At 51.4% G+C, this 26,854-nt stretch overlaps 1 protein-coding gene across 3 annotated transcripts in view; it reads left to right on the top strand.

Moving 5' to 3' along the window:
• Positions 1-26,854, top strand: part of SDK1 (sidekick cell adhesion molecule 1) — an 871,941-nt gene that overhangs the window by 766,181 nt on the left and 78,906 nt on the right. For all 3 annotated transcript variants that reach the window (XR_013760645.1, XR_013760646.1, XM_079120438.1), the window contains exons 28-31: positions 1,966-2,064; positions 13,388-13,582; positions 15,959-16,160; positions 24,252-24,355. Coding sequence is in view for 1 of the 3 variants with exons in the window: in XM_079120438.1 (XP_078976564.1) it covers positions 1,966-2,064; positions 13,388-13,582; positions 15,959-16,160; positions 24,252-24,355 (600 nt within the window). In the remaining 2 variants the exon portion in view is untranslated. The remainder of the gene's footprint in view (positions 1-1,965; positions 2,065-13,387; positions 13,583-15,958; positions 16,161-24,251; positions 24,356-26,854) is intronic.

Here is a 26,854-nt window from a genome sequence, read left to right as displayed (position 1 = left end):
GTGATCGTTTTTAACATAATTTTCCAACCACTTTTTTTTTTTTTTTTTTTCAGTTGAGGGAAACAAAACAAAATTGTTTTTCAGTCAGAGAGCATTTATATGGCCAATTTCAGCCTGGAGTGGATTTTTACAGCCTGATTATGAAGCTATGCAGAATTTCAGTCATAACTCTGCCATGGGCAGTGCTGGCAAGGGGTGGGCCCGGCTATAAAATGTGAGCTGTTCATCTTGATGGTGTCTGTACAAAGCTAGTTAAAAATCCACTCTGGGCCAGTGGGTCCCAGTGCTTAGGGGACTGCCCAGGTCTCACCATTTGCATTATAAGACATAATTATAAGTTCCCATGTAGAGAGAGGTGCATTTGATGGCTCCCAGGGTCCTCAGGCCCCTGTGTTTCCAGACTAACAAGCATATCTTGCTGGTTTTGTTTTTATGGAAGTCTGAATCATCAGTAAATATGTTTTTCCACTTTGCAGATGTCAAACACTTAAAGGTTAGCTCCTTTGTATTTTCATTATTAAAGAGGCTGAAATGAAGATGGCAGGGGAAATATTACCAATCTCCCCCAAAACACTCACCTTGGGATCAGAGTCATCTGACAGAAGTAAAACAGGCGCAGCTTTCTTAAGCATCCCACCAAGGTGACTAATGAGCCCCAAACACACTCCACCTGCAGAGTGGAGACTGTCCCTCCCTTGTTCTCAGAAGGACCAGAGAGGGCTTGGCCCCTGCAGAGAACAGAGCGCTGCATGCATGTCCTCATCCTCCCCCAGCCCACAGGCTCAAGTGGGTGGGATCCAACATGGAAATGGAGAGTGGACATGGTTTCACTGCAGACTGTACGAAGTGTCTCAAGTGAGGGTAGAGGGGCATTTTAGAAACTCCTCAACACCCGGTCCCTTGCCATTTGCTTTTCCTAAAGGACACATTGGCTCGTCTTGGGATGATTTTTCCTCTTCTCTCACAGCCCTAATGTAAACATGTCTTTCCTCCCTCTCATTTCAATGTAATCCAAATGTTCAGCTTGGAGGAGGCCAATGTCATGACTGATGTCAGAGCATGCATATTTGTGAATTAGTCCTAGTTTGTGAGTTTATGGTCTCCTTCAGACGTTTATTTGCCCAAATGTAAGTGTCAGAAGACCCATTCAAAATTTTAAATACTGTTCCTAGCTTAGTAGCCTGAGACAGAATTCAGTTGCCCACCATGGCTGTTGTATGCATCGTTCTATTACTGTATTGATTATCACGTGCCCACAGCCTCTTACCCAGAATCAATCCAAGATTAAGTCCAAAAAGAATTTCCCATACTGGTCATACACTAACTTGCCTTCTCATTTAAGCAAATAAATTTTATGAGTGTTATGACCCTATTATTCAGTGGTTCTGCAATATACAACTGCTTTTTGAATTATCAGTGCACTGAACCATAGAGAATTATTATATGCATTTGTGCACATCAACTCTTAATTTTCTAGGACAAGGCAGAAGAGGGGTGGCATGCATAAAAGAAAAAGCTTTGATTGCCAACATGTTGCTTCATCAATAGTTGTAACCTCCATTTAGTGTTGGAAGGGATTTGAGGACGCCTTGTCTCATGCCCACTCTGTCAAACCCAGTAAAGGACTCTGAGCTCAGATTAGTACCATCTTCTTCCAACTGGCTGCACACCCTGCAGAATTATTAGTGGCCAAGGGCCTGATTTTTGCGGTATACTAGCTGCATTTGCACCATTCCCAGAATAGTTTATGAGCAGTGCTTTCTAAACTTGGAAAACTTTGAAAGCAGATTGGGGAGGATTCAGACTGAGGTGTTTTCCCAAAATTGTTAGGGAGCTACACAGTCACGTAGCTTCCCAAGGTCATTCACTGAACACTTGAGCATGTTCCACCAGGAGCAGTGTCCTGGGGGAAGCGCATGGCTGCCCCAGACCCTGTGTGCACCCACATCTCTGTGCTTCTCTCAGCCCCAGGCCCTCCAGTGCGGCTGGTGTTCCCGGAGGTGAGGCTCACCGCAGTGCGGATCGTGTGGCGACCCCCGGAGGAGCCCAACGGCGTGATTCTGGGTAAGAGGGGCGGGAAAGAGTGAGATGACAACTGGATTGCGTTCTCCTATTTTTATTAGATAGTTACAAGGGTAAAGACAAACCATGCATTTTCTGCACTGGGGTGATCATGGACCCTCTACTGGTCCCTGAGCTGTGCGCTAAGGGTTTTTTGTGGAATGAATTTAACATTTCATTAGCCCAGAATGTCCTCCCTTTGCTCAAGGCTCGCAGCAGTGCCATTGGTAGTTCACCCTGCTTCCAGTCTGGCTGTGTGATGTGTATTTGGGGACAAGCGACTACTTTTTCACAGACAATGTGGACCTGGCCTTGCTCCCCAGCTCCCGGGAGCAGCTTGTCTGCAGTGAGGCCTGCGCCTGATCCTTAGGAGAAGCCACGGAGGTGAAGTGCCGGCCTCAGGCCCTGGGGAGTTTGCTCATACTTTTAACTTTTCATTCAGAGAAGCAACTTTGATGAAAGGCCTTAATTTTCCATAACTTCCCCAAGGCTGCAAATTATATTTTAAAATATCATCCATTCCTTTATTTACCCCTCTCACTGAGACACACTAAGGACTCTATGTACCAGACACTGCATGCATAGTGGGAAGCAGGCGTGAATAAAATCTACCCATCCTCTAGGTGCCGCATCCTATCAGGGAGACCACACAGGTGACAATACCACACGATAAATGACCTGAGAGAGATTCATTGAATGCCCCATCCCTGGCAAGCCACTCCTTGTGGATGGTCTGGGTGGGTGGACAGAGGCTACTTTTGAGCTGAATCTTGAGGATGAGTGGCTCTGTTGCCCTAGAAGAAGGGAAAGGGGTGTCTGCTGGCCCAGAACAGATGTCATCTGTTGGCAGACAGACCCAAGGCTGGGCCAGGCTCGGCTGGGGACAGGGATGAGTGCTCTGCTCTTCCCTGGAGAGTGTGGCAGACTGAAAAGGGGCATTTAAAGGCAAGAGTGGAAGCACAGAATATCTGCCAGACCCAGGTCAGCATACAGATATGACAGTCACCTAACCCTGACGTGGGGAGACCCTGCATTAGGTTAGTTTGTGCTCTAGGTGACTGGAATTAGAAATCTGAACTTACACCTGAGTGATAAAAGTCACTACTTTTATCTGATTTTGACCTTGGGCGTCTAAGATTTGGTTCGAAGAATGTGTTTCACTTCAATATTTTTAGATTTTAATACCCTGTACTGAGTGCAGTGGGGAGTTACCCACCAACTTGGAGCAGGGAAATGGCATGATCAGGTTTGTTTTCTAGGTGACCAAGAGAAAGGGCTTGAGAGGCTGATGTTTATGGAGTACTTGCTTCATTAGGACAGGCCTGGAATACGTCACCCACACAAGAAGGCAGCAGCCTGTATTCATCGTGATCCTTCCTTGTGGGGTTCTTGAGCTACCAGATAGAGGTGTTGCTATGAGGATAGCATTTCTGAACTAGGGGACCTTTGGAATCACAGGTCCACATCACAGAGGAGCAACCATAGGAGCCTTGTTGAAGCGAACATTTCAGGATTACTCCTGCTGAGAAGGGCTGCAGGCCACATCTGGGACCTGCACCACGAGCCCAGAGCTGGGTGAGGGAGATGGGTGCAGAGCAGACGCACAGGATTACCCAGCAGTGGTCCCAGCATGCTGCATTGAGATGGGGGAGATTTTTAGAGCTGAAGAATGTGGACTTCTGATCTGTTGCTTACAGTCCCAGGAGCCTGCAGCATTGTGTTCTCTGGGAAGACACATCCCCAGCAACCCTCCCAGCCATGCCTGATCCTCTGATCACCTCTAAACGTGCCCTGCAGTGGGACTGTGCTGCCGGAATCCGCTCCGGTGCAGGGCTGTATGGCAGGTTGGGGACTCTGAGTTAGGATCTCAGCTGCGCTCTTTTACCAGGCGACCTGTGGTCTATTTGATGTTGCAACTTTAAATGGCCCACACAGGGTCTTTCTTGCAAACATGGGAGGTTCTGACCTGAACGGGCTCTGAGCCAGGGTGCTGACCCGTTCCTTGCCTGGAGGACCCTCTTCCCTGGGGAGCTCTGCTCCTCCTGTAAGACGCATGGCAGATGGCCTCTAGGTTTGTTATCTGTTGCTGTAATTGAATACTGTGGACTGAGTCATTTATAAAGGTTTATCAGCTCCAGTTCAAAGTGCTTTTATGATCAGAAACACAAATGTTGAAGACACCCTGAAAAGTAAATATCAAGATTTCAACACTAGCTGAGGGTCCCATTTGGACAGTGAGATGGGACTGAAAGGACCTGCAGCTTCCTCTGGTCCAACAGATGACGAAATAATAAATACGATATTAAAAGCAGCTTTACACAGAACAAAAGTTTCTTCAGATTCTAGAGTCTGGGAGGTGCAAGGTGGAGGGGCCTCCTCTAGTAGGACCCCTCTTACTAGTGGGGACTCTGTAGAGACCGAACCTGCACAGGGCATTGCAGAGTGACAGGGACACATGAGAACGTGCACCAAACTGGCTTCTGTGACAGACTTACTCTCCAGAGAAGCCCACGAATCTGAGACTCCCTGAATGGATTTGCCCATTCCCGATAGCAGGCCCTTGTCCCCTCTTGAAGGTCCCACCTGGTTCCACCCCTTAATACCTCACAATGGGGATGAAATTTCCACCTGACTTTTGGTGGGGACTTTCATGTCCTCTTCAGACCATCCCATCCTCTCTACCTAGGAGTCCCCACTGCTCCCTCATGTGCACGGCTCTCTGGTAGGTGCCTCTCCCTTTCCCCAGATCACCTTGCTTCCAGGCACAGCCCAAGTCGTGCTGTCCAGATGGGGTTCTTGGCTCACTTGTATGTCTTGCCATTTACTTTTCAGGGTGTCTTTAACATTTGTTTTTCTGATTATAAAAGCACTATCAAATGAAATTTAGGCAGCAATTCACAGTTCACATTCATCAGACTCAGAACCTGCGGTCTGGTGACTCCAGACAGACTCGAGGAGAAGGACCTCTCTGCTTAGGACTGTGTGCTGACCACACGCTGAGGGCAGGTGGCCACACCTAGAAGGCACATGCCCCGCTCCCTGTCCCAGAGGTCTCCACTGCTCCCCATACTCCTGAGAGCAGTCCTTGCACAAGTGCATGGGGCTGCTCATTGCAAATTTAAATAGCAAAGAAGGAAGTAGCCATGTACTGCCAGGGTGTGTGGCAGACATCTAGGGCTGCCTGCCTGGGCTCCTCCCTGTATTTTAAGTGCTGGGTTACAGACCGGCATGATGGGAAAGGGAATGAGGTTTCAGACCTGGCAGCGATGCAGGGGTCCAGACCTCAGCCTACAGTATACTGTTTGAGTGAACTTAGGCAAGGTGCTTGGCATTTCTGTGCCTCAGTTTCCCTATTCCTCAGAGAGGCATGACATTCGGGCCTCCATCATTGCATCAATGAGTTGCACGTAGAGCGCTCAGAGCGATGCTTGCCACATAGTCAGTGTTCAACCCATGTTAGTACTCATGTCATATTTACTGTTTTAACACTCATAGCTAAAGGCCCCTGGGCCGGGGACTGGCTGACAGCCCTCTGTGTCATGCTAGGCTTGGCCCCATGCAGGTATTTACTTTGTTTCCACCAATGACATGATGTATTGATTTGTTCTCTATCTGGTTGCTGGAGCAGGGGGTTCATGCTAAGGGAAAGAAGAAAGCCTAAAAAAGCAATTGGGTTATAGAATGTCCCTGATGTATGCTAGGAAGTTTGGGTTTTGATTCAGAATCCCTGGGAAGTCACTGACAGTAACAAAGCCCAGGTAAGAAGAGGACCCCAAATGTGGAATAAAAGATGCTAAATCAGGTAGTGCTGGGTCCACCTTTGCTGTAGAAAGCACCCCATTTGAGCCTCCCTTGCTGTAATGGCATCTGGCTGTAACCGATGTTGTCTGGGTAACCCCTCACCTGTGTGTTCATACAGCCAGTGCACCAAATTGTAGATGCAAGCTGGCAAAACAATTTCCAGAGATTCAGGTTGGGGTTCATGGGGGAGGAAGGAAATTGTCTCTTTGCATGACTCACTTTATGTCCAGAAGACGAATCAATGCTCCCGCTCTGCAGTGCACGCTCTGAGTGTATAAACACCTCTGCAGCTCCCACTTTTGTAATCTATATCAAAACATGTTCTTGCATTTCCAAAAGAGATTAACAGCAGGAAACACCAGCAAGCACCTGGAGGGAAAAACACTTGCTTATTTGCGTAAATATTTTACTATGGAGAGTTTTTAGCGTTTAGGACCTTCCTTGGGGGGATGTGCAGAGCTTTCCAAGTATGCCCATCCCTCCTCACCTGCCAGACAGGGGCCCTTAAATGCTCTTACACTAGACGTGATGCACATGCTCTTCAGACCCATGAGCCCACCTGACCCAATCTTCCAGACTCTGCCTCCCTGCCGGGTCAGAAGGCCTTCTGCCTAACATTAACCTTGAGCTTATTACCAAGGGTGCACAAGAACTCTGCTGAGAATTAGGAGCCCATGTGAATATAACGCACATTTGCAAACTCCTCCTTTGGACCCCTGTAGCATTTGTGTGCTCCCGGCTTCAAGTGGGCAAACTGAAACCAACAGTCAACTGGCCTCTGTCTGCTAGGCCCACCAGCTGCCTACAGCCACTCGGCTACTTGTAGGTTCTCTGCCCTCTTTGTGGATATCGGTGGGGGTGTCACTGCCTCCCCATGCCACTGAGGTCAGCAGCACCATGCTCTGCTGATGACCTTGCTCTGGGGCGAGTCAGACTGATGCCTTTTCTTTGCTGGGTGACAGCAACACTCATAAAAGGTTTGCAGCACCCCAGATGTCTGGACGGAGCCCCAAATGACAGTCTGGCTCCCTGGCATCAGGCTTCAAGGAACTGAGACCCTCAGGGTTTGCCGTCTGTGACCTTACCTGCCTGGAGTCTCCTCTTCGCATCTCGCATGGTGGGTGGTTCTGGAACATCTCATGCTCACCGCCTGTCCTCTTTTCCTAGGTGCACAGTGCTCCCTCCCTGTCTTGGGTATATTCAGAAATGCTGGCAGGCCTCTCACTCTGTTTTTAATCTTCATTTTGGATCGATGCTCCTCGTGCTTGGCCTTGCTCCTTTGAATACCTGTATTATCATAATCCACCCATAGCCTTAACAACAGGCTTCTCTCAGGCCACGCCGGGCCCTCCTATTGATTCAGTGGATTCATTCTTTCCTAACACACGCTGCGGCCTCCTGACCTCGCCTTGCTGAAATTCAGCGTGCTAATGTTTCTGATCTGGCTCTGGCCGTAATTACATAACCAGCCTCTTCCACGTAAATGCTCTTATCTCTAATACCATCTATCATTTTCTCTAAAAATGCAAGGGCCATTATGCAGCTGCCTTTTTTGCCACATATGCCCAGGAAAAACTCTTCTATTGTCCAGTGAGTGAGTCTTTTAAACGTGTCAGAGTAAGATATAGGTATTAATCTTTATGTTTAACAGACCACGATGTGGGAACTAAAAATGATAACATCTTTACTTAAGAGGAAATAATCGGAAAGTGCGAATATAACCAGAGGCTGAGGAATTTCTCCCAGTGGCTCAGTGTGGGACCCGGATCAGAGATGGAAAATAATAACCCAGATTTGCTGCAATTAGGAACAAATGGCATTGTGTTTGCAGTTCACACACGTTACCTTCTGAGTCTTTATCATGACAGTGCCAGGTGGGTGTCATCCGCTCCGTGCCCCAGTGGCAGCAACTAGAAGTCAGAGGCAAAGGTGGCAAAGACCCGCTTCCTACCAGTGCTGTTGGCAACATGCGATGAAGAATCATTCAAGGCAATACAGACAGCCCTCTGTAACCCTGGGGGATTGGTTCTGGGACCCCACAGATACCAAACTCCACCAATTCTCAAGTCCCTGCCGTCAAATGGCATAGTCTTTCTGTGTACTTAAATCATCTCAAGATGACTTATAATACCTAATACAGTATGAATGCTTTGTAAATAGTGGTCAGATTGTATTATTTAGGAGATAATGACAAGAAATGAAAGTCTGTATGTGATTAGTACAGATGGGATTATTCCCTGAATAAATTTTGATCCTCAGCTGGTTGAATCCAAGAATGCAGATCCACAGATACAGAGGGTTGACTATATAAAACAGGCATTTAAACTTATATTTCTGAAGGGAAAAGCATGCCTTTGATATGTTTTACATAAATCTCAGAATGAAAAAGCCATATTTAGAATAAAACATCAGTTTTTTTTTAAATTCACAGAATGATTATAAAAAAAAAAAAATCCAAGCAAGTAGCAGTTGTCTCTGAGTGTAAGGTAACCTTATTGTAGATTCATGTCCCCCAACCCCAGATGCCTGGTGCCTGGTGTCTACAACCTGCAGCTCTGCCTCTAACTGATGGAGCCTCTGGGCTCTGAGGATTGAGTCAGACATTTAGACCCCCACAGACCTGAGCCAGTGACCACTGGGAACTGGTCTGTAAATACTTTCCCCTGTGTACAGCTCTAAAGCCTTCTCTCCTGTCCCCATTATCTGAAGTCACAGGTCACCCTGGGAAGAATGGAGAGCTAGGGTGAAACTTTCAATGGGAAGGAGGGTCTGGCTTGGCAAGGAGAGACTAGTTTCCACTTAATCCCCCAATTCTGTGATTCACGAAATGTGCCTTTGAACACAGTCTTCAGTTCATTGTAGGATTAGTACCTCTAGCAACAGAATAATCTGAGTAGAGATAAAACGTGATAAAATAATGAGGATTAAACTATGACAAAAGCACATCTGTAATCATGTCCCAGTCCTAAAAATAAATAATACCTCATTAATTCAAACTTCTTATTGAAAGGCAATTTGGGTTTTAGAGAGGAGACTTAATCACACACAACTCTGCAAAATGCAAAGTAACAGAAAGGGAGCTAACGCTGGCTGGTGGTGCCAGGGGTACACTGGCAAGTGGGAGTGAACCCGGGAAGCCACAGGATGATTCACAGTCAGAGGCGTGTCAGGGCCAGATGTGGTCAGGAGCCTGAAGAGCCAGCAGCACCAGGTCAGTTTGCTTCTCTTGCTGTTTTAGGTAGACGCAGGCTTTCTCACACTGAGGGAGAAATTTGCTCAGTCACACCTGGGCAAAACCAGCCAGGTGATCCTGCCCCAGCCTTCAGTGTGCAAGGGCACAGGGTGTAGACCACAGACGCACAGCACTCATCTCTTCTTATTTCAGACTTAATTTGTGCTTCTCTAGGAATGATTTAGCTCTTTATCCCCAGAAGCAACTTTCAAGTATAGAATTCATACTGGTCAGTGTTTTTTGTTGTTGTTGTTGTTTTGGTTTGATTTTTTTGGTGGTGGTACTGGGGATAGAACCTAGGGGCACTTTACCCCTGAGCTACATCCATAGCCTTTTTTGGTTTTCTCTCCTGAGACAAGCTCTCTCTTCTACGTTGCAAGGCTGGCCTTGAACTTACGGTCCTACAGACATGTGCCACCATGACCAGCCTGCACAACATTCTTGATGATTCTAAGACACCATGTTTGATCATGGTCTTATTGCTCGTGTTTATGTCTGCCAGTGTGGACTTGGTGCTTGGTTGTAAAGTTCTGTTTATTTATTGCAAAATACCTTTATTTGGTTTCCTTAATGTAGACATGCATACGACAATGGCATTGGGCCTGGGTCAGTTGCTTTTTGTGCCAGTCACAGCCTGAATGTGCTCGAATAGTCATGTAGAAGTTCCTTGTATTACTCAGTTCCCTGACTGCCACCTGGTCCACAATGAGGCCTGCCTCAGCCCCTGTAGTGCCTGAGATCCTGTGCAGACCTCACTTCCCTAGCACAGAGGCTGGCCATTTCTTGCAGCTTGATCTGTCCCATGTGCCACTTTAACCTCTGCTGAGGGCCATCACCGCTGTGCACCCATAATCCATGGTTGCACAACAAAGTGCAAATGCTTCAGATCTTTGCACCATGAGAATAATCATGTGACTCCGAAAGCCAGGCATGGACATATTGAGGAGGTCAGAGTAATGCGCGAACACTGGTCTATATCTCTCAGAGCAGTAGGTGAGCCTCAAAAGATAAAATTCAGAGCTTTACCAGATAATAGAGATATGAATGCATTTAAATGTATAAAGGCAAATACCAGGAAAAAGGAAAGCAGTATTATACTGAACCAAAACTGTGTGACAGAAAAGACAGGTCGAAAGAAGGGGACAAGGCTAATTTCATCATCATTCATGGGAGGAGTTATCAGATGCTGTCTGAAGAAGCCAGCGACCGAGTAAATGGCATAACCTGTAAATTCGAGGGTAAGAACTGGAAGAACCCAAAATAAATGATAAACTACCCAAAGGATAAGAAAGGAAAACCCACATCCATCCAAGCAAATGACAACCGTAGAGATGCTAATGAGAGAAGCAACGCGCAGGACCGGATGACAGATATGTTCTTGTGTGCAGGAAAGAATGAGGCTGTCGTCCTAAGTGCTCTGCCTCCATATTCTTAGATTATCACCAGAAAGACACCCAAGAAACCAGCCGTGCTCGCATGAAGAAAGGCTCAGGGAGGTGTCGGGGGCAGGTACAGGAGAAAAACTTTACACTATTTTCTTTGTGTTTTACACAATCTTTGAGCCATGTGAATAGAAAGCAATTCAAAAAGTAATAATCAAACATTATATTATAACATTTTAATGCCTTTTTAAAAAGGCAATTTAAGCCTAGAATTTTCAAAGATGTGTATTGATTCCATAACCAGAGATGCTGTTTCCTGTCAGATGACCTTGGAGTTAGGTAGTTGGAAGCAGAAAGCTGTTGGAAAATATATTCTTCCAGGGGAGGTCCCACGTACGGACACCTGCTGTGCATCAGCCTCAGGGCTGAGCATGGACCAGATACAGCCCAGTCTCGAGGCCCAGCAGAGTCAGCGCTTCGCTGCTACATTATAGCCCAGGTGAGGGGAGTTAAGCACTTGTCCCAGCTCCCCAGGGGTCAGGCCAGGAGTTGAGCATGTCTTGCATGCCTGCTTGGTGTCCCCATGCTGCCTCTGATGGGTGGTCACCGTTCTGACCTGGAGCTCCGAGGCCTATGGCTTCTGTAGAACCGTGGCAGCACTGGTGCCTGGCAGGACCAGGGGCCTCATGGAAAAGCAACCCTGCGAGCATCACCAGGCGCCACCAGAACACCTTGAGCAAAGGGACAGCTACTGACTTGTGACTCCATCAAGGCCAAGAGTGACCATAAAAGAGGCTGTGTCTGATGTAGGTCATGTAACCCCAGCAGCCCTGTGAGTGCTTCCTTTTGTCCCCCCATACAGCCCAACAGACCGAGGGTTAGAGGGTGACACTGGTTCGTGTTGGAGTGACGGAGCAGTGACGTGCAGAACCTGGGGTGTGCTCCAGAGCACCTGCACTTCCCGGGAGCTCTGTTGCTGCTGGAAAACCCCCTCATCCAGTGCTACAGGGAGCGTGGTCTAGATCAGCAGGTCCTTGAGGGCCGGTCCTCTTGCTGAGAGATGGGCTTGGGTTGTTCTTTCTAAGGAAGAGTGAGACAGTTCCGGGCTCCAGTTATCAGTGACCTCGAGCAAACCCCATAACCTCTCTATGCACCATTGCGTCCTCCCGAGCCCCCTGCTAAGGCTGTTGTGAGGCTGGGGTGGAGGAGGGGCTGTGGGAGCCCCCGGGGCCCTGCATGTGGGGTGCTCACCATAGTAGCTGGCTTCCTCCTTTTCAGGATGCTGGGTGCCCAGGAGTCTCTGAAGGCCTGAGACTGGCTATCCAAGCTGCAGAGTCCCCACCCCGTGACTAGGCATGAATAAGGAGGAAGGAGTGGCCTGGGAGGAGGACCTGCCAACCATCCCTGTGCTGCCAGTCCTTGGTCGTCACATGGGATGGGAAGCAGGAGGCTTCTAGCAGAACACCCTTGTCAGAGTCCTGGGCACCTCCAGGAAATCCCCAGGACACCCGGTCCCCATGTCTGGGAGAAGAGCCCTTGTCCATGAGGCAGAGTAGCCCAAGCAGCAACTCAGAGTCAGGGTCCTTCAAATATATGAGCTCCAGGTGGCATCCTTATGGATGAGGCAGAGTTTGCTGCCCCGTCTATGTGGTCATGACAGTGTCACTGATGTGACTGGCAGAGGCGGGGCTGAGTCAGGGTCTGGTCTCCACATTCTCCTTCCCTCCATATAGCCAGCTGGGACAGACACATTACACAGTCAGAGAAATAGCGATGTGTAGGACCTGGGAAGATGCCAGTTAGCTAGTCACCCCAGAATGGCAGAGTGGGTGCTGCACCCAGCACAGAGGCTGGGGGACACACACTGTTGCCATGAACCCACCTGGAGGAGGCAGGCCCGCCTCACCCTGCGGTGCTGCCCGCCCACAGACAGCCTACGTGAGGCAAAGCAGCTGAGTACCCGCTCAGCTCTGCTGTTTGTGGCTCCTCTCTGTCCCCCTTGTGTAACTTGAACAATGGGCTGTCATTAGTTTCTGGACACCCAGCACCCCTTTCTGTTTTTAATCAGTGTCGGGGCTCAGCAGCTGGCCCACACACTGAGTGCCCAAAGGAGGCTGTGCCCAGCACAAGCAACCAGGCTGGGTCTGGGTTGCCCTGTTGGAGAGATTTGATGGTTAATGATGTCCGATCAACTGTGACCCTTAATAATCAAGGAACAGGCAGAGCTGGCCAGCGCTGGCCCAGCCCTCCCTCAACTGATTAAAAATCACAGAAGGAGGATTAAGGTGGAGCCTCCCAGCTCAGCACAAGGGGTAGGTGGTGAGGAGGGTGGGGATGCTGGGCAGACTGGAGGAAGTTGGGGACCACACGGGTTGCAGATGGCATGGAGATGAGAGGAAGCGTGTGTGTGTGGTGGAGGCGAGGCCGTGTGGCATCCTGCTGTGCAGGGGTTGGCACATGAGAAAGGACCTGCCAAGGGCAGGCGCTGCCCTCTCCTGCCAGAGCAGGGGAAGGACTCCATCATGGGAGGGGGACAGAAGGCAAAAGAAAGCCATGGGCAGGGCACGCAGCGGCCATCCTGTCAAGAACATGGGGTCCTGGTTTCTGTGGCATCCTCCCTGTGTACAGCTTCCTCAGGAAAGGTGCAACTGTTCTCCCATCTTGCTCTGGTGAAGGATGGAGGGTGAAACAGGCTTTGTGGGGCATTACACTCAGAGGCCCCGCCATCCGTCACTGTGGGCACCTTGTCCCTTTTAATGCACACCATGGCGGCCTCCAGAAATCAGGAAGAAACAAATGGCTGTGTTTGATTCCCAGTCCAGAAGCAGTGACAGGCGGCAGAGGGCGGGGTCCCAGCTGGTGCTGGGAGGACTGACTGAGCGTCCCCCTCCCTCCATCCCCTCTCCTGCAGGGTACCAGATCGCCTACCGCCTGGCCAGCAGCAGTCCCCACACATTCACCACTGTGGAGGTCGGTGCCACGGTGCGGCAGTTCACAGCCACCCAGCTGGCCCCGGAGTCTGCCTACATCTTCAGGTTGTCTGCCAAGACGAGGCAGGGATGGGGGGAGCCCCTGGAGGCCACGGTCATCACCACGGAGAAGAGAGGTAAGCCCTCCAGGCCCAAGCTGACCTCCCAGACAGGAGCTGGCCTTGCGCCCTGCAGCCCAAGCCACAGCTGCCACGCCAGGTCCAGAAACGGCACATGCTACTCAGCTGCCTGATTTCTGAGCCCTGACTGCTGTCCCTGCTTCCCAAGCCCACAGCCTGCTCCTGCCACCTCTCTCTGAGCTCACACTGGCCCAAACACCTCCTCTGCCCAAGGATCTTCCCTCCCCAGGACTCAGGACCCACCTGGTCCCTCAGCTCCTGCATGTGGCACTTGACATTCCCTTGGGTGACTTGCCCCTTCTCCATCTTTGTAACTCGATTCTTCCAAGAGGTCCCCAGGCAGCACCTGCCTTGGCCAGGTCTCTGTGGGCAGCTCTTGAATTCCAGGGTGCTAGTCCTGGCACTGGGTCCACTTCGAGCTACCAGTCTGACTTCACTGAGGCAGAGCTGGGAACAAATGGGCATTTGGCCCCCATGAGCTGGCACAAGTTGGGTGCCATTGACCTCCACCATCGTGACCAGTACTGGGAAGGCTGGCTTCACCCTCCTGTAGCTGAGCTCTCCCAGGGCCCCGCAGCTCCCAGGGGACCCTTCTGAGTGTCCCCGTGGGTCACTGAGCAGCAGGCCTGTTTCCTAGTGATAGAGATAGTGTTGACACCTCCCGTGTAGTTCAGTAATGCACACCCACTCCGCCGCTGGGTGCTGCTGTGACTCTTGGCATTTTTGACTGAAGGATAGCAGCCTTCACGTCACCCAGAGGCCTGAACTTCTTCTGAATGTGCAGCAGAGCAGATGGAGGGGGAAGGCTAGTCACACTCAGTGCCCCTTTAAAGGACCACCTTCAGTCCCCTTTGCTGCCACCCCACAGTCATCAGAGCAAAGTGATGTTTGAAGTTTTGGGAAAATAATCAGTGACTCTCCCAAAGCAAACATCTGGACCTTTTCCTCGTGCGCATGTTTTCACCCACGTTTTCTCAATGCTGACTGTGCTCCTCCTGTGAGCCCGGCCTGTGTGCGTGTGCTTCACCAAAATGCCCCTCGTCTCCCGTACATCCAGCAGCAGGTGCTCTTCCCAGGTCCCTTGGCTTAGGCTCAGAGAGGTGAAGAGACCCGCCAAACCCGGGCTGGGAAGGTCCCCAGGAACCGGAGCTGCAGCCTGGTCCTTGAGGTCCTTGTTACTGGGGAGAGTGGTCAGGGCGTGGGAGTGGCAGCTACGGCCCTGGTTCCCGTGCCGAGTGGCCTTTGATCCCTTCCTCCAGGTAACACCACTTGGGACTACTCGGTTCCTCTAGCAGAGGACAGCGTGGAGGCTTGTAAAGGCAGACATGACCCAAATCCTGAGTCTAGTGGAAATACTCACATGAACGTCCTCTTGTGTGTGGACCAACATGGCCTGGTCCACACTGGCCTGCTGCTGAGGGTGTGGGGCCACTGCTCCCCACCCTGCACCCCACTTCCTCCTAGCCACCTGCGTCTCCAGCCCAGAGAGTTTAGATTTTCTGCCAGGCCCTCAGATCCTCAGTTGGTGGCTCAGGAAGTTGGAGCCCACGAGGACTTTGCAGTTGGTGGTGTGTCCAGGGGAGGCCTCAGAGCAGGGGTAGGGGAGCCCGGCTATTGCTCAGGCCAGGAGAAGCCAGGCAGCCAAAGTGTGTGCCTAGGGACAGGACTGCTGATGAAGCCAGATCGAAGCTTTTCTCACAGACCCATCACTGCAGGACCCACAATCAATTGCTGCTTTATTACACGCCACACATTTTAATCAGAATCAATAATCTTCATGATAAACAATTAAACAATTATTCCTCCCTCTATGGAGTTTCTCTATTGGAATCAATGGGACACGAGGACGGGGTGACAGGAAAGTGATGCCCTCTGGAGACCAGGGCTGGCCCTGTGCACCCTGCACTCCTGTCTCATCATGGCAGACATAGTAGCCCAAAGGTGGCCTTGCCTGCACCTGCTCTGTGCCCCTCAGAACCGAGGAGATGCCTCTAATGCATTAGACTCAGGTTGACTGCCAGGAAGAGCAAACCCACTTTTGGGGTCACTGAGCCCAAACTCAGAATAAAAGAGGCAGGAGGTGTCCCAGCCCCCACAATGCCAGCTGTCATTCAGATGCCTGCTCTTGATGCTGGGAGGGTGGGGCCCATTTGGTGTTCACCTCTGCTCACCTGTCTGCCTGGCTGGCTCTGCTGTGGGAGCCAGCAAGGGTTTCCAATCAGATCCAAGCTGGGCATGTCCAAAATCAACTCTAAGACCACCTCTTCACCTCACCCAGAGCCTTTCAGTGTCTGACGCACAGTCTGAGCAGGTAGCAGAAACAGCAGAGAGCAGTCTCTCCCATGTCTCTGGTCTGTCCTCCTTTGATTGCAGAGCGGCCAGCACCCCCCAGAGAGCTCCTGGTGCCCCAGGCGGAAGTGACAGCCCGCAGCCTCCGGCTCCAGTGGGTCCCAGGCAGCGATGGGGCCTCCCCCATCCGGTACTTCACCGTGCAAGTTCGGGAGCTGCCCAGGGGAGAGTGGCAGACCTACTCCTCATCCATCAGCCACGAGGCCACAGCCTGTGCAGTTGAAAGGTACTAAGGGAACCAGGACTCTCCCCAGGCAGCTTGGGCTCCCTGCCCACAGAGTGGGAGTTGTGTGGCTGTGTGTCCCAGTTCCTTTAGAGGGCAGTGCTGGGGAGGGGAGAACGTGGAGTAGGGGTGAGCAGCAGGGTGGCCCCAGGGGACCAGGGAGGAACTATACTCCTGTTCAGACCCTGACAGGTCTGCTCGGGGGGCTCAGGGTGCCTTCTCACACCCCTTACTGTGGAGGAAACAGGCTGAGAGGCTAAGTGAACTGTCAGACCTGTGTGGTCTTGGAGAGGGTCCCAGGCCTCCAGCAGCCTCACCACCCAGGGCCCTGGAGAGAGCTGTGTTAGACACAGAGGAGACTCTTTCTCACAAGTCTGCTTGCTGCTGAGCACCTGCTACTAAGCCAGCACTCCAGGGCAGGGGAAGGGACTCCTTGTGTGAGACCCCCTACATCAGGTCTGGAGTCCTCACCAGCACCCAGGGGAAGGGCAAGACTATAACTCCCAGGCCGGCTCTGTGTAGCTCATTGAACCCCCACTAACCCAGCAAGGGCAGGTGGTGATTCCCATTCTGCAGCTGGAAACTCAGGAGAGCAGCTTGCTGACCCCGAGTGTCCATCTAGCTCCCATGGTGCCCGTGCAGCCCTGCACTGCCCCACCTGAGCCATAGCAGGTCAGAGATGAAGCCCCGGGTGCCTCCATCCACAGGGACCCAGGACAGGCTTTGGAATCAAGCAGGTGGGAGTGTGGCTCCATCACTGTCTCAGGAGTGGCAATGGTGGGATCTAAAGGAAAGAGAAAGGGGTGGTCACAGCACATCGCAGGAAGAGGGATCTTAATGTAAAACGTGGGGGCTCAGGCCTGGCTTCCGCCTCCTGCCCTTGGGTGACCTTGCACAGTTGACTGAGTGACCTCAGACATCTCCTCACCACCTGCCTTTTAAGTCATGGAGTAGCCTGAAATAAGGACCACATGACACCCAGGGCCAGGTGCTGGAGCAGTGTGCCAGCGGTGGGGTGATGTCACTCTTGTCCCCCACACTCTGCCCCCAGGAGGCACTGACCCTGAAAGCTGATCAGAGGCTGTGAGCAGCCCCTCCCCCAGCGGTAGGGCCCAGACTTCTGCAGTGACTCCCAGGCTTGGGTCCGCCCTGGAGCTGGTGCTCACAGTGGGTCACAGGCTGAGGGAGGCCACACCTCAGCACAGCCGCACCTGGTCACTGGCCCTATCACACCAACAATAGCTCTCCACTGTGCCCAGAACCCAAGCTGAGCAGCCCTGAGCACAGGGACCTCCTGGCAGGACCAGGCCACCCCTCAGCCTCCTACTTGTGACATTCAGACACACGTGTTGTAGAGCTGGAATTTAGAGAGCTGCTCACACCCCACAACTGTAGTTACGCGGTAGTTGGCGAGGATAGTGAGAAGGAGCAGGTGCGTCTCGGCAGTCACCTCTGAGGTGTTCCCACTGTGGATCCGTCCAGAGGCTTCCAGATGGGTAGAGTTTTCAGCCAGGACTTCATCTGTGTCATTACTACCTTCACCTGGTCATTATGCAGTGGTCCCCTCGCCCACACGCACACGATACCAGCCGTTCTGCAGATGCCTGAGGCCGCAGTAGTTCTGCACCATCTACTCTGCCTTTTCCTGTACATACACACTTAGGATAAAAATTTGTAAACCAGGTAGCAATGACAATAACTCATAGTAAAATAGAATGATTGTATCAATAGACTATGATAAAAGTTACTTTAAACTTATGAATTGTTTATTTCTGGAATTTTCCACTTAATATTTTCTGACCTTAGATAGCCATGGGCAACTGAAAATGAGGAGAGCAAGACCTTGAGTGAGGGGGTGAATAAGAGCACAGCCCCGTAATCTGCAGAACCGTTCCCATAGGTCATGCACGGCTCCTGGCAGCCCTGTGGAGATGCAGGCCAGAATGTTTAAAATCCCACTTCACAGGTGAGGGATGTCTTAGGTGATGGGTATGCTGTGCCTCGCTCTGCTAAACCCTCGGCTCCGACCCTCCATGGGCCTATAGCTCGTCTTTGTGGACACCTTGTCCCCTGGGGAACCTGATTTATGAGGGCCCATGACAGAGAGTAAAGCAGCTCAGCACCAACTTTCAGCCACCTGTCTCCCCATGTAGCCGTGTGGCCTGGGAAAAGTCCATCACTGGATATTTGCCAGGCTCCATCTCGTCACCTGTGAAAGGTAGGGCTGGAGGTCGATCCTGTGTTTTTTTCCGCTGAGTCCCAGGCTGGCCTCATTGTTGACCACCAGCAAACTGATGGTAATAAATAGGCAAGCCGGAATGGCCAGACTCCTCCCAGGCTTCTGCCAGCACCCAGTCACCCGGGGAGCAGCAGAGGAGCTTGGGAGGCATAGCTCCCAGCCCTCCAGAGGAGAGCCCTCCTGGCCACAGATGTCACCTTCTGGAGCCCCGGAATTCTCCTGCTGTGGCTCTGGGGTTCAGGTGAGCGTGGCCAGGCATGCCCGGCCTTTCTTAATAAGCCACACTCAATTGCCCTGGGTGCTGAGCTTAATTAGCAGCCTGCCATGGATATGAATAACTTCACCCCTCTGTGAAACCATCTGAAACAAAGCAAAAAAGGTCCAGCACTATTTCTGGAACCTTCTGAGATCACCCAGACGACTATGTGCTGAGGTTGGTCTTAGAAAGCAGATGTCCCATGTTTCAGGACAGGCAGTGTCATCTGGCGCAGAGGACACTGTCATCACTTTCCTAACAGGCCTGAACTAGAACAAATACCTCCTCTACTGTCAGTAGAAAACACATCACAGGCAGAATCCCAAGGAAGCAATATTTTGTGCACTGCTGTGGCATGATCTCCCTTCCTGCTTAATAATCCTGACAGCTACATTTGACCTTTTCCCGTCTTGTGAAACCTGCTTAAAAAAAAATTACTGAGTGCTTAACTGTCTAGATCTAGTGACTGTGCTTGGTTCTAGTGACTGTGGGTCCAGAGCACCAGGGAGAAGGTCCACCTGAGACCTGTGTAGCCATTGTGAGCTGAGATTGTGAGACTGTGAGCCTGCACAGATGTGCAGCAGAGAGAAGGGGCCATGTGAGCTTCAGGATGGACCGTGACCATGGGAGCCTGGTGGGCTGTACATTGCTGGCCAGTGGACTCTGACACAACAGGTGCCATGAATCCAAACAGAAAACAAGGGCCAGAAGGGACTTACCACACGAACAGCAGGGACTCAGAGCCGGCCTGCTGACCCTAAATCCATCAAGGTCTTTATTTCTTCTTTTACATAATTTTGAAAAATACTGACATTTAAAAATCAGATGAATTTGGCCAAGGATTTTAGGCATGGGTTGGATGTTTTTTATTCTCTGTGATGCAAACAATGAATTCTTACTAGTTTTGATGCCTTTAAGATAAATCAATAAAAGTGGATAGTTTTTTAATGCCAAGAACTCATACAGTTTATATTATAACCAAAATAATTAAAGTTACACAGAAGCTCCTTTTGTTGATAAGACCCCAAAAATAGCTCTGAGGGAAGAACTACAAGCCCTGCCCCAGCCCACACACAGCACTCGCTGCAGAGGTGACATTCTTATGTGTGATCAACAGCTGGAGCCAGCACCAGCACACACTTACTTCCTCAGTGTAATTGTTTTGGGGTTTGGGGAACAGGGGTTCTGAGGCAAGTCTGGATAGCCAGGGACCTGCATTGTCTACTCTGTTCATTTTCTGGGCTTGGGGGTGGTTAGAAGCAAGAGTTTAGGTCACAGGTGTCATCTCTAAAATGGACCTATTAGTTCTCTGAGGTTGGATAGTGGGGATTTGGAAGGGGAGGCATGTGGAATATGCAAATGGCCAGGGGAGCAGCCTCCTGCATCAAAGGGCTTCCTGGAAGAAAGCCAGGGGAGAAAGCCTTCAGGAAGAACAGAGAGAGAAAGCCACCTTTGTTAACTGCTTACCTTACCATGTGCCAAGATCCACTGGACTCCATGAGTGGGATTGGTTACGTAATTAATTTTCACAATGGCCCTAAGGAGTGACATCATCTCCATTTTTATAGATGGGAAAAGTGAGAGCGCTAAATGACTTGCCCTGGTATGTGGTGGCAGAGCCAGAATTGGAATCCTGCTTGCCAACTCCAAAGCAGAGGCTTGAGTTGACCTGGGAGAGAGAGCAGAATGGGGAGGAATCAGAGGGGCCAGAGGGGAGACTTCCAGGGTCAGGTGTTCCCTTGCTTCTGTATCAAGTAGTCACTGAAGTCCTGGTCCCCACAACAGGGAGCCTGGCAGGGCCGGGGTGGGCTGGAGTGCCAGGCCAGAAAGTGGTCCAGCAGCCCAGAGGAGCAGCTCTGCAGAGGGGTGGAGGAGGCTGGGGTCAGTGGGCACAGGATGCTGCTGAGTCAGTCCCGAGCCAGGGAACCTGGCGACCGTCACCGTCATCTGGGCGGTGAGGTGCCGCTCCCTGGTGCAGATCTGACTTGCTCTTCGCCTGTCTTCAGGGCATTGGTGTGGCTTCCTACCAAGCAGGTCAGACATGCCTGTGAGCCCTGCGGCTCCCAGGAAGCTGGTCATCGCTTGGTGAATGAAGTGAGCCTGGCAGAACCTGGGTCTACTGCTGGACTGTCCTCTCCTTGCCCCCAGCCCCGTGAATCTCAGAGCCAGACATGGTTCCTCACTGCATGGCGTCTGTGCCCGTAGAGGTTGCAGACCCAGGTGGGATGGTGGGAAAGAGTGTTCAAGGAGCGGGCAGTGTGGCCCCAAGTCCCCAAACCCTTAGTGAACAGTGAAGTCCTGCACTACGCACTGCTAAATGTAAGGCCAAGCCTTTTCTGGAGCTCCGTCCACGCACCAGACACCTGCTAGTTTCTGCACGTGTCCTCTGTGTCCTCTGCTCCTGGCACTGTCAGCCTTTTTTATTCGCTCCTTTAGTAAAGAGCTACTGGGCACCTGGTGTGCCAGGCACCAGTAGCCAGAGCTACTGCAGTAAGTGAGGTGACATGGTCTTGTCCTCCTGGATGTTGACTCTCGTAATGTCGTCAAGGAAAGAGAATGGGATAAAGAAGACGAGGGAAACAAACAAGGTCTGAGGACTGTATGGGTGCCAGGCTAGCTCAGGTGCAGGTAAGAGCTGTGGCGTCAAGACCCCAGACTCCGGGAGTTAGGTAGAAGCAGGCTTGTGGTGAGCAGCCTGCAAACTCATTTATTGCAGGATACCCATACATTTTATAGACTCTGCCATCACAATGTGCCACAGGGGATCAGACCCCCAGGCCCTATCCAGGTTCCCTTGGTAACACTAGGTCAACTTGGGGCAATTGTTTACATTCCTAGGTGGTCAGAGCGGAATGCTCCTCTCTGAAAGTTTACACACTCGAGACATAAACTGCTGCGAGCCAAGAACTAGGATTTCTCCCAACAGAGGACAGCTGGCAGGACAGGCACTTTAGCTATTTATGCTGATCCTAAAGGTGACAGTAACATAACAGTGAATACTAAACAAGTCCTTCCAATGTGCCAGACTTTTCTAAGGGCTTCACCGAATTTAATTGTCCGGTTACCCTTGTGATATGGGTGCTGTTAGGCACCCCGATAAAGAAATGGGGCAAAGTGGCCTATCCAGGTTGACTGGGGACTAAGTTGGGCAGTCCGACTTCAGAGTCCAAGTTCCAAAAGGCCATCTGGACCACCTCCACAAAGCAGGATCCTTTCTCCAAACAAAGTATTTCCAACGCTGAACGCCTAAGCCGACATCAGTGGGGCGCTACTGCAGGTGGCAGGGCTCTGCTCTCACAGGGGTCCTTAGTCTCAGGGGTTCCAGGGCTCGGTTTCAGGGCTTCTCCAGGAGGAGAAGCTGCTGGCCATGTATATGTGGGCAGCTGAGATGGGCGAGGCTGGGCATTCACAGGGCAAAGCCCGTGGTCATCACTGACACAGTCACAACTAGGAGGCCAGGAGAAGGTGGAAGTCCTTGTTTGTTTGAACTAAACCGAGGTTTTCCCCCAAGCCTGCAGCAGAGACCATTGTAGCTGTGGGCTTTGAAAGTGTCTCCATTAAGGCTGACTGAAGTCTGGAGGCCTCCATCGCCGCTCTTCCCAGCTGCAGGAGTGAGTGCAGAGTGGCAAAGCCAGGACGTTGGGGCCCGGGAAGCAGAAGGCAGGGTTGGTCCTAGGGGCTTGGAGGTGGAGCCTCCCTGGAGCTGATGGAGAAGGGCGTGTGTGAAAGCAGAGAGCAGGAAAGTCTCTGTTGGCAGTTCTCAGAAATGGTGGTCCGTTTCCACAAAACAGGATCCCTTCTCTAAACAGTATTTCCCACGCTGAAGGCATAAGCCGTTTCAAATCCCCCAGGCTACAGGTCAGCTTTGGATGGTGGGGACAGGGGAGGACTGGCTTAGACAGGCAGTGAGGGGAACCTGGAGTCGGTGCGTGCTTGAGGATGGGATTCGATCACCCTCAAGTCTCCTGGCCTGGAAAACAGGGGATGGTGCAGGCGTGGCCTGAGGCAGAGCTGCTGCCGGAGGGAAGAGAGATGTGGCTTCCCCACCTGCCCTTGTGGAAGCAAAGGGCTTCCAGGAAGAGCTGGTCAGCCTGACACTGAGCAGCCGGGGCATTTGTCACTGACTGGCTCAGTGACATGAAGAGGGGACATCGGCTGTGTAGCTTGAAGACTCCGCTTAGGCGTGGCATGGGCTTGGTGTGTGACAACCAATAGCTGCAATGGCTCAGAGGCTGGGGCGGGAGGAAAGCCAAGGAGGAAAGGCTTTGGGGCTTGTCATCACTGAAACCCAGGAGGAGGCAGGTTGGTGAGGAAAAAGCAGGTTCCATTCAAAGCCGGCTTTGAGCAAGAGAGCTCCTTCTTCAGAGGATTCAGGGTGGAAAGCTTTTATGAGAGGAAGAGGTGTAAAAGGCAGGAATTTCACAGGCTTCGCTCTTCCAAGACATTGGCCTTGAGTCTCCGTTGCCTTCTTATCACATCAAAGGGCACCTGACCTCCTGGGCCCGCATCTGCATCTTCTTTCTAGATAAACATGCTACCTCTGGTTGGAGGAGAGAAAAGCATTGCAGAGGGACTTCTTTAGAAACCAAGAGAAAGGGAGGAAGGGGTGTTAAAGATGGGGAATAGATTAGAGAAAGGTTGGGTGGGAGGAGGAAGTTACTCTAAGAAAAAGCATCTTTTCCAGGATCTACTTTAAAGAAATGCTTCCCCTATTGCTGTTATGGAAGGAGGGAAAGACGGGAGGGAGGGAGGGTGAGAAGACATACAGATAGATTTGAAATGCCAGCACTAAGCAGAGCATCCGTGCCCTAACATCTTCATCAGGGGGTTGGGACATTTTTCACAGGGATAGTTGACATGGATGCAGTATTATGTAAAGTGACATATAATGTTGCTTCAAGACACTCCCGTATTCCAATCCTGGCCATGCCATTTACCAGTCCTCTGGTAGTGGGCATGGAAATTGGCCTGATCGGCCTATTTCCTCAGCCTGGAAATGGGCATAACAACAACTCCTGCCTGTCAAGCCACTGTGCTGGCCATATGGGGTGAGCTTACCAAGCACTGGCCCCAGGCAGGTTCAGCAAATGGGAGGGAGAGGGGCCAGTGGCCCTCCCAGCTGGGTAGAGTTTGACCTTGGCTGACCCCTGAGGCTGGGCCAGGCAGAGCCCACACAGGAGCACTAGGGGCAGAAGGGTGCATCAGGCGGGCACCCACTTGGCGGGTCATTGCTAGGGCTGATCTAATTAGCACCTCCTGACAACCCTGCCTGGCAAGTCCTCAGAGGGCAGTGGCTGTGAACTCTCGCTGTGGAGGTGGTGGAGCCTTGTAGAACAGGACAGTTTCCCAGACCTCTGCTCTGTGAAATCCTCCTACCCTGGCATCCTGGTCCAGGGTGTTTCCAGGCTGCTCCCCAACAGATCCACAGTCCCCTAGAAGCCCGCTCATTGCAGCTGGCGTGGTTAGAGGCCCATCTCTGCTAGCACAGGAGCCCTGTGCTCCCTGGGCCAGGAAGATACCTGCCGTCCCTCTGTGCTTGCCCAGGATGGACAGGACAAGGTGGCAAGTACCCCACAGTCACAGTCTCTCTCCACTTCAGGCTGAGGCCCTTCACCTCCTACAAGCTGCGCCTGAAGGCTACCAATGACATCGGGGACAGCGACTTCAGTTCAGAGACGGAGGCGGTCACCACACTGCAGGACGGTGAGCAAGTTGGTGCCCAACCTTTCTCTACTGCTGCCTCTGAAGCCCAGACACTTGCTCCTAGAGAGAGGCCCCTTTTCGTCTTGAGCCAGGAAGGAAGGGGTCACCAGGGAGTGGTGGCAAGCAGCGGAATCCCATTAGTGACAGACAGCTCAGAGTGTTCCTGCATGCCCCATGGTTGTAAATCAGGGCTTCAAGGGCTTCCAAATGGAATGGAACTTTCTTTGATTGGCTTCCAAAGCCCCTACCATCCATTAGCATCCCAGAAGTTGAATAATTGATAGGGTCATTAAAAATGAATGTCAGTGGGTAGCTGGGTTTAAGAGGTTTCCCCAGTTTTTCTCTTTCTCGAAGTCCTTGGTTTGAGAACAGCAGGGCAGGTAAGGAAGGCAGAGCCTCTCAGAACATCAGGTGGTTCTTTCACCCCCATCCTACCTCAGAAGCTCTGGGCCTGAAGATTCATTGTAATTTCCGGGGCCATGATCCTGCCAGACCACAGTGAGCCCAGGAGACAGCTCCATCAGATGTGTGGAGCAGCAATGGCCTGGCATCCCGTGGGAGGGAAGCGATGGATGTTGTGTAACGGTGAGGCGCACATCTGGCCCAGGCGGAGCACTTAGTTCACCCAGCAGCGCTTCATAATAAATCCCTAAGCCAAGCCCAGAGCACCGTCTTTCCCATTTAACGCACCAGTGCAAAGATTTTCAAATAGACCAGCTTCCAGCCACTCACCCTGTGACCTCACATCTTCAGTTCTTACTTTTTAGAACCTAGAAGTTTAGTTTCTCCCAAACAAGGCCTCTCAGGACCTTAGAGACCATCCCAGGGTGGAGGGGAGCGATTCTCAGTTCCTCAGCAACACAGAGAGACTGTGTTTTGCTGCAAAACTCGTTCTCCCAGTAGGGTGAAATCTGCTAGGTTCAGGTCCTGATAAGAGGGCCCTCTGTCCTCCATGAGGCCCTTGACCTGCCCTTGAGGAATGACTGTGTGGCTCCTGCTGGCTCTCCCGAACTGTTTCCTGTGCACTAAATCTGGGAGTTTATTGGAGCCCCAAGGAAAACCAGGAGAGGAGAGAAGGCTTCAGAGGCTTGGGGGAGAAGCCCCAATTTAGAGTCCTGTGTGGTGCAGCAGCTCTGCTGGGCTGGGGAGCTGGTCAGCCCCAGGGAGCTCCTAGGTCAAGTGCAGAGGTAAAGGGTCAGGAGGCTCCATGCAACCCCAAAGCCTTCCAGTCCATCCACTTCAAGTGGGGGCCAGCTTCACACTAAACCATGGGGAAGGTGGCTCTGGAACTAAAGCAGCATCCCAAACTGAAAATGCTTTTGCTTTAATTTACATTTAACACAATTGAGGTAATTTTTGCAACTGTGCACTAATTCGTAGAAGAGAGAAGAAAGACACATAACAAGCTGATTTTATTGTTGTGTTATCTCTGACAAACCGTGTGAGCACAAGATCCGACAGCCTCCCTGTGACCTGGGGGAATGGACCATTTCTTGAAAAACCATTGGAGGGACTCTCCAAGCTCCCAGGCCTTTCTCAGTCCTTTGATATTCAAATCAGCGCTTTTGATGCACCTATCTGAGCATCTTCCTTCTCTGAGATTTGCAATTTCCCTTTGCATCAGATTTGCATTGTATTTGTGTTGCTTTGTCTCCCGCTGAGGGCTGCCGATTGACAGGCACAGACTGACCCTGCTTGATGGGGAGGGTCCTTTGAGTGTGTGGATGGCTTACTGATAAAGATTTTCTTATTACTGTGATTTTTATTTCCTGCACAGCCTCACAGCTGGAGAATGTTGAGAGGCCCCTGTAATTGCAATCTGCTGTGAGGGGCTCTCAGGAAGGCCAGAGGAAGGGCCCACAGTGAGGACAGTGCAACAGGAGTTGGGAGGATAGACAGAGACCCGCTGTGCGAGGCAGAATTGGGCCTGGGTGTGGCTGGGAGCGGCTGGCAGGATTAGAGGAGAATCACAGATTGACCTGAAAGGAGTCTTGCATCAAGAGTGGAGGCACACACGGGGTATGGTGACACCCTCAACCTTATGCAGCTCAGTGGATGTTTTGAATGTAGAATATGTGTCAGGACTCTGCTGTGACCTCACGGCCGAGGAGATATGGGAGGTCAGTTCAGTACATTAAGAGGACTGCATCGGGAGCAAAGGGCATAGAAAAGGGGTCAAAGATGTCCTCCTGGGTGTGGCAGGTGACAGAGGCCATGCTTTGGCCATGGGCAGGGCTTGCCATGGGCAGAGGTCAAACCAACCTGATCTTTCCAGAGACCAGAGCCGACCGTGGCTGCAGGACCCAGGCTGGCTGCCTTTTGCCTTACCACCTGGCCAGTGGTGGCCTCACCAGAGATAGTCACATTAGAATGGGAACCAAGAATACAGTGTCCAAGGAGTTCCCAGAGAGGGGGACCTCAACTCAGGACCATGGGGTTCTTGTTCTCCACAGAAGTGGCAGAATTGAACTTGAGGACACGTTAGTTAGAGACAGATTT

This window comes from Sciurus vulgaris, assembly GCF_902686455.1.
Source record: "Sciurus vulgaris genome assembly, chromosome: 18".
Lineage (NCBI taxonomy): Eukaryota > Metazoa > Chordata > Mammalia > Rodentia > Sciuridae > Sciurus > Sciurus vulgaris.
Note: the sequence above shows the minus strand (reverse complement) of the source record. Positions and strands in the feature narration are given on the sequence as shown.